This window comes from Humulus lupulus, chromosome 3 (genome assembly GCF_963169125.1).
Source record: "Humulus lupulus chromosome 3, drHumLupu1.1, whole genome shotgun sequence".
Taxonomy (NCBI): Eukaryota; Viridiplantae; Streptophyta; class Magnoliopsida; order Rosales; family Cannabaceae; genus Humulus; species Humulus lupulus.
Genome location: NC_084795.1, coordinates 97056031 through 97063414, shown reverse-complemented (window position 1 = coordinate 97063414; position 7384 = coordinate 97056031). Strand labels below are relative to the sequence as shown.

Here is a 7384-nt window from a genome sequence, read left to right as displayed (position 1 = left end):
TAGGCTTCCCTTCCATCCAAAAAAGCCACTCAGTATACTTGACTGGCCAAAGAGTTGGGCCTAACCACCTTTTAATAAGTTTCAGGACCTTTTGAGAGAAAATGCACTCAAAGATCAGATGCGCATGAGATTCATCTACATTCTCACAAACAGGACATAAAGAGGAAGCCATAGGAACATGGCAGTGCAATAAATTGTCCCTAGTACGAAAATGGCCAAGAGCCGATTGCCACAAGATAAATCGATGCTTTGGGACTGAAAGGTTGCACCACACAACCTTAGCATAAGTAATCGAATCCCTCTGAAGCAAACGGCTGTAAAGAAACTTCAGATTCAGCTTGCCTTTGAACGACGAGGCCTCCAAGTCTGCTTCAGAAAAACACTCTTTCAAATTAGATAATTTTCTCCAATACCAACTCATATAAGCTTTTAAGGAATAATCCCAAAAATTATGGCCTTTGAGATAAAGTTCATCAATCCATTTAACCCACAACAAATCTTGTTTAGTAGTGATCGCCCAAATATATTTGGCTAACAAAACTTTATTCCATTTTTAGCCTTCCTTAAATCCAATACCACCCATATTCTTAGGTAAGCAAACCTGTTCCCAGGAAGAACAGTGAATCCTGGTGCGGTTTCCCTTAGCTCCCCATAAAAAATTCCGACACAGCCGATCAATTTCATGAATGACACTTTGAGGAAGAAGAAAAATACTCATCCAATACTTTCGAATGCCTAATAAAATAGAATGGATCAGTTGAGTTCTCCCAGCAAAAGACAGATGACGACTTGACCAAGTATGAAGACGATTCTGAATTTTTTTAATGATCACACCACAATCAGTTGCCTTCCATTTAGTAGGCCGAAGAGTGACACCCAGGTATTTTAAGGGAAAAGAACCCTCTTCTATATTGACATAATTCAAAATAATTTTCTTATCTTCAGCGGAAATTCCACCAAAATAAACTTTAGATTTAGTCAAGTTGGCAGATAGACCAGAATCCTGACTAAACTTGGCAAAACCATCAAACAAGATTTGGATGGATCGAAGATTGCCCTTGCTAAATAAGATAAAGTCATCTGCAAAACAAAGATTGACAAGATGCACACTTTTACACATGGGATGCAATCTGAACTCCTTGTTATGAGTAGCAAGACTAAGAAGACGAGTAAGATACTCCATGACAAGCACAAACAGCAACGGGGAAATTGGGTCTCCTTGCCTTAAACCATTCATCCCACAAAACCCCGTTGCAACCTCTCATTCATCAAAATAGTATAAGAGGTACCCGTCAAACAAACCATAATCCACTGAATAAATTTGCTAGGGAAACAAAAAGCTTTCAATATATCCTCCAAAAAGACCCAATCAAGAGAGTCATAAGCCTTGCTAAGATCAATTTTTATCAAGCAGCGAGGAGAGACATTTTTCCTAGTATAGCCTTTAAGAAGATCTTGGAGGATAAGAATATTATGCGCAAGCAAACGGTTCTTGATAAAAGCTCCTTGGTCTTGATAAACAATCACAGGAAGAACTTTAGCCAGCCGAGAACAAAGCATTTTTGAAATGCATTTAAATAGCGAGTTACAGCAAGCAATCGGCCTATGATCAACAGCATTAGAGGGAGTATCTACCTTAGGAATAAGGGAAATGATTGTATTGTTAAGCTCATGAGGAAACTCTCCTCGATCAAAGAATGTTAGAATCGCCTCTGAAATTTCATCCCCTATATCCTTCCATAAAGCTTTGTAAAATCACGAACCATATCCATCTGGGCCAAGACTCTTAATTGAGTGAATAATGAATAATGAAATCTTAACAACCTTCTTGGTAAAAGGCATTATTAATCCAAGTTGTTGCTCTAGAGTCAAAATAGCCCCTTGAGAGAAGCAATCTTGCTCTATCCGAGTAGTAGCCGAACAAGGACTGCCAAAAAAAAAAAACATTTGAAGTGATTAATGAAATAAGCTACAACCTCTTCATAATTATCATTGAGCTGACCTGCATCATCCATGAAAGTAGTAATCCGATTACCAAGCTTCCTCTGCTTTAGACTAGCATTAAAATAGGAAGTACTCTAATCTCCAAATCTAAGCCAAGTGGATTTACACCTTTGCCTAAGAAAACTCTCATACATTCTAGATTGACGGCCAAACTCTAAACAAGCCTCTTTTTCAGCCAGGTGAAGAGAAATCAAAGAAGGGTCCTGTGGCAAATAAAGTTGGGCTTGCTGGTATTTAACTTTAGCTTCAGAAAACTGTTTAGCTAGATCTTCAACTTTGATCACTTTGTTAAACTGAAGCAGAACAGGTTTTAACCAATTTAATTTCTTTAAAATCCGCTGCAAACTAGAAGTTTCAATCGGATCAGACCAATTACAAAGCACAATGCTTCTAAAATCCTGATGTTCCGCCCACATATTAAAGTATTTAAAAGGCCCGACCCCTAAGATCTGAACAGGAACAATTTTGATAATGCAGTAGAAGTGGTCAGAGATGACATCCCAGTTAATTCGAGCCTTAGAATCAGGAAAAGCATCTACCCAAGCTTCATTTTTGAAAAATCTGTCCAATTTAGAGAAAATTCTGGTTCCTTCAATTTTTTTATTAGACCAGGTATAATGGGAACCACTTGAGCGCAACTCATCCATCATAGTACAGACCCTCCAATGACGACCATCTTCCAATTCCATCTCAGTAACAGGACGACCGCCAATACGATCATCATAGTCAAAAACTGCATTAAAATCTCCAAAAACTAACCAAGGAAGCACTGGGAACTCAAGGAAAGATAGCTGAGTCCAGAGACTTTTCCTTTCCTCCACCGAATTCCTACCATAAACAAGAGTCAGACAAACCTTCTGAATAACGCTGTAACGACCTGAAAATCACTAATAAGGCTTAAGGGCCTTGATTAGTATGCCGGGAGGGCATAATTGGTTTATGTGTGAATTAAGTAGTCTAATGCATGATTCTGTGATAAGCATGCTTGTATGATTCTATGAATAAATGAATGCATGCCTATGAGTATTAGTATGCATGTAGGCTCTGTTTAACTTTAGAGGGTATATTTGTAATTTTAGGCCATTGAGGGCATAAATGTGATTATATGTTATAATTGTGAGGACCACATTTTGATGTGGGTATATTTGCAGCATGCGACTTGAGGTGATCCTAGGGAGCCAGTTAGCGGGAAAGTCACAATGGACCCAATACTTGGCTCGGGGCGAGTCAAGGGGTATTTTGGGTATAAGATGATTATCTGGGTTATCGGGTTATGGAAATAAATAATTGGAGATATATTTGAGGTTAGGAAGCCTAGGTGGGAATACTGGGGGAATTTTACCATTTTGCCCTCAGGGACGTTTTTGGTACCTCGATCCTCATGATTGGCTTAATTAATTAAGGATAGATTAAACAAAACTCAGAAAGTGGTAGAACAAGGCCAAACCACCCCTTCTCTCTCTTCTCTCTCTCTCTAAAGGGAAACCACAGAACTAAGAAAAGATTGGCTGGAAACTCAAAGAATTTGAGCTGGGACTTCAGAGATTAGCTCAGGGTTAGCTAAAGGATCTACTCAAGAGTAGAGGTAACTTCTGAGTTATATATTTAGTTGTTGAATTCTGTATATATGACTGGGTTCTAAGATTTCTTGGGTTCTGAATTTAAAGGCTGAATTAAGGCAGAAGACTTGGGGGTTAGCTCAGCAATTTCGTGGAGGAATGGTTCTTCAGTGAAGGTAAGCTTTAATTTATGGTTTAGTTTTTGAATTCTGGGTTTTCCTGGCTAGTTTTGTTGTTCTTGAGCATGTGGCTTTCTGAAACTAAAATGTTGTTTTGATGAGTTTCTAGACTAGGTTTTTGCTGGGTTATGTTGTTGAAAACATGTTAGAATGTTTGTGATAATTAGATTGTATAGTTAGGATGGTTTTGGGTGGATTTGGGTGAGGTTTGATTGTTAAAAATGATGGATTTTCTGGGTTCGAAGGGGTCGGGTCGCGGCTTAGCTGTTGGTGTGTCGCGGCCCTTTGAAGCAGATAGCTGCTGGAGAAGAAGGGCAGGCCGCGGCATGGGAAGTGTTGGGCCGTGGCCCGTGTCTGGTTTTTGGTGAGGATGGGCCTCTAGTCAGGGGCAAGCCGCAGCATAGGAAGCTTGGGTCGCGACCCTTAATGACATTTTTGGCCTTTTGGAGTTTTTAAGCGGGGGAACTTAACCTAGGGTGCTCGGGATCGATCCCACTATCGTGTTTTGATGAATTCGATGTCTCGGAGTTTAGAACTTTATCCGGAAAACTTTATACAATTATTAATGGAATCCATTATCTTGGTTGTGACTAGGTATAAGCTAGGGCTTGAGAAATGGATCGTGCTCAAGGGGCATCTCTCGTAATCAGAACACTTGGAAGTTAAAGGTAAGAGAACTGCACCCGGTTGTGAGTTTATAATGGGACTAAGGGTTCCCTATTCTTGTATACATTATGAAAATTGGTATTACGCCATGAGAATATTAAACCAACGGTCTCAGAGTGCCAGAGTTTACATTAGCGCACATGGCTCAGCTCAGCCACTGGTAGCTAAGGACAACTTAATATTCAATGAACTCGATTTAACCAGACTAGGGTCAGGGGGTAAACAGACGGTGCGGCCTAAGGGCATCGACCCTAATTATTGTGTGATCTAATTATCATTGTTAACTGTTGAATATGACGTGCTAAATAATTGAGTATTATCTTGTGGATTCATGGTTATGTCTATGAGTTATGTGATTAATATGGACTACTGCATGTATGAACATGCTTTAAGAGTTATATGATTATTATCAATGTTTGTGCTATGATGTTATGTTTTCTTTCCGAGCCTTGGCTCACGGGTGCTACGTGGTGCAGGTAAAGGTAAGGGTAAGCTTGACCAGCCCTGTTTTGGAGAGCTCTGAAGGCAGAATGTACATGACTAGCTGCTCGGCCGCCACGGTTTAGGAGGGGATAGGAACAGGAGGACCATAAATGTCTGTTTTGCCCTTAGAGTGGCTAGCGGTTGTTTATACCTTGAAATTTTGTAAACTGACTTTCAAACTTTGTTTCTTTTGGGGATCCCTTGTGCAAAACATTTAATTATATGAAATGTATCTTTTATGACCAAAACCCTTTTTAACCCTAGTTCATCAATGGTTTTAGTGACACGTTTTCAACTAAATGACTTGATTAGCAAGACCTGCATCTTTATAAATACATAGTGTAACGGTCTTGGCTACCCAGGGCGTTACAACTTGGTACCAGAGTGTTCTAGGTTTAAGGGTTCCTGAAGACCGGCTAGACATGTACATTCGCTACTAGAGACAAGCTCGATTCAGGGTTTGGTAAATGTGTATATGTGCTTATATGCTTAAGTAATTAGAAAGAATTATGATTATTGTTATATGTTGGATTAATAGGAAGCATGAGATACTGATAGGGCCTGGCCCTTGACTGCTGTGTGATAATATTGAGGCGTGCTTATTAGCATTGCTATGCATGTAAATGAATATCTGAAGGATTAACTGCATATGGCTTATATATGAGTGAATGTATGGATATATTCCTATATCTTGATTATTTGGGATTGATTATGTTCCATTGGTGGATTTTGGAAAAGATTTTACCCTGTCATCATGGTCTGATTACCGAGTCGTTGATTGCAGATTAACTTGGATAGCTATGCGTCCAAGGAAATATACATGACTAGCTGGCACTAGGTCTGGGATCGGAGGTGATGACCAGGGCCGGATTCCTGTGCCAGTCCCTGAGAACTGGCAGCAGATTATGGCAGAGATGCAAGCGTGGCTTCAGAGCCAAGATGAACAGATTTGTCTTCTACAACACCAGGCTCCATCAGGGAGTGCTGCACCTATTGTGCCACCTATAGTGGCACCAGTTATTCAGCCAGTAAAAGTTGGGAACTGGTGGGAGCCATTGTATGAGCAGTTTCAGAAGCAGCATCCCCCAACTTTTGAGGGGGGCTTGATCCACTGAAGGTCGAACAGTGGATGACTATGATTACTACTATATTGGACATCATGAGGATAGAAGGTTATGACAAAGTGGCTCGTGCCACATATATGCTGAGAAAGGATGCCCGCATCTAGTGGGAAGTGGCATCACAGACCAGGGACATCACTACTTTGAGTTGGGATGGATTCAACAATTTGTTCAGCCAGAAATACTACAATTTTGCCATCAGGGCAACAAAGGTTAACGAGTTTGTGGGGTTGGTGCTCGGCAATATGACAGTCACTGAGTATGCCCTAAAGTTTGATACACTTGTGAAATTTGCACCAGATCTTGTGCCTACAGATGTTGCTAGGCAAGATAGATTTATTAAAGGGCTTAATGCTATGATAGCCCAAGATGTGAGGATTACAACAGTACCTTGGGGGACGACCTATGCCCAGGCTATTGAGAAGGCTCTTACCGTTGAGGAAGCGGAGAACAAGATTTGGAAGGAAAATGTTGCAAGTTGAGAGGGTTGCAGAGTGGTGCCTCCATATTCTGGGTCTGGTAGGGGCGGAGGCCCCAGTGATGTGAAGAGGAAGACCCCTGACACTTCGATCACTGCTGGTCCTTATAGAAGGGATCGGGGTGCTCAGGGTGGTCGTCAGGGTGGCAGTGAGGCATAGAGGAGTTATCAAGAGTGCCCAAGGTGTAGAAGACGCCATCAGGGCGAGTGTCAGGCCAAGGCCTATTATGTGTGTGGAGCAATGGGGTACCTCAAGAAGGATTGCCCATCAGTGAAGAAAGGGGAAGAAGGAAAGGTGGACAACTTGACTCCAGCTCGAGTGTTCACTTTGACACAGGCAGAGGCCGAGGCTAGTCCTTTAGTGGTTACAGGTCAGCTTTCTAGCGCTGGCTCTCCTTTTACTTTATTGATTGACTCTGGTACTACACATTCATTTATTTCTAGTAAAGTGATTGATAGATTGTGTAGACTTAGTGAGTATTGGACTGCGGGGTTTGGGACTATATTGCCTACAAGGGAACTAGTAGTTTCTAGGAGGTGGATTAAAGCACTGCCAGTGATGGTTGATAGTAGGGAGTTTTCAGTAGACTTGATTGAGCTAGACATGGAGGATTTTGACATTATGTTAGGGATGGATTGGCTGGTCAGGTATGGGGCTACTATTGACTAGAGGAAGAAGATGGTGACTTTTGAGCCTGAGGACGAGGATCCTTTTGTTTTCGTGGGTGCAGTATGTGGACCCCGCGTACCCATGATATCAGCGTTGAGAGCCAGAGACTTGTTATAGGGAGAATGTATAGGTTTTCTGGCTAGTGTGGTGGACACTACCAGGGTTTTTCCAGTAGGGCCAAGAGAGACCAGATTGGTTTGTGAGTTCTTGGATGTATTTCCTGA

General features: G+C 41.3%; 1 protein-coding gene across 1 annotated transcript; it reads right to left on the bottom strand.

The window, feature by feature from the left end:
- Window positions 1–553: 553 nt before the first annotated feature.
- On the bottom strand, window positions 554–1183 carry LOC133824742 (uncharacterized). The gene has a single exon (XM_062257718.1). The coding sequence runs from the start codon at window positions 1181–1183 to the stop codon at window positions 554–556; it is 630 nt and encodes a 209-aa protein (XP_062113702.1).
- Between the last annotated feature and the right edge of the window lie 6201 nt (window positions 1184–7384).

Bases quoted from the DNA above. Each gene is read 5' to 3' on its own strand.
- LOC133824742 (XM_062257718.1), bottom strand. From the start codon at position 1,183: ATGGAGTATCTTACTCGTCTTCTTAGTCTTGCTACTCATAACAAGGAG.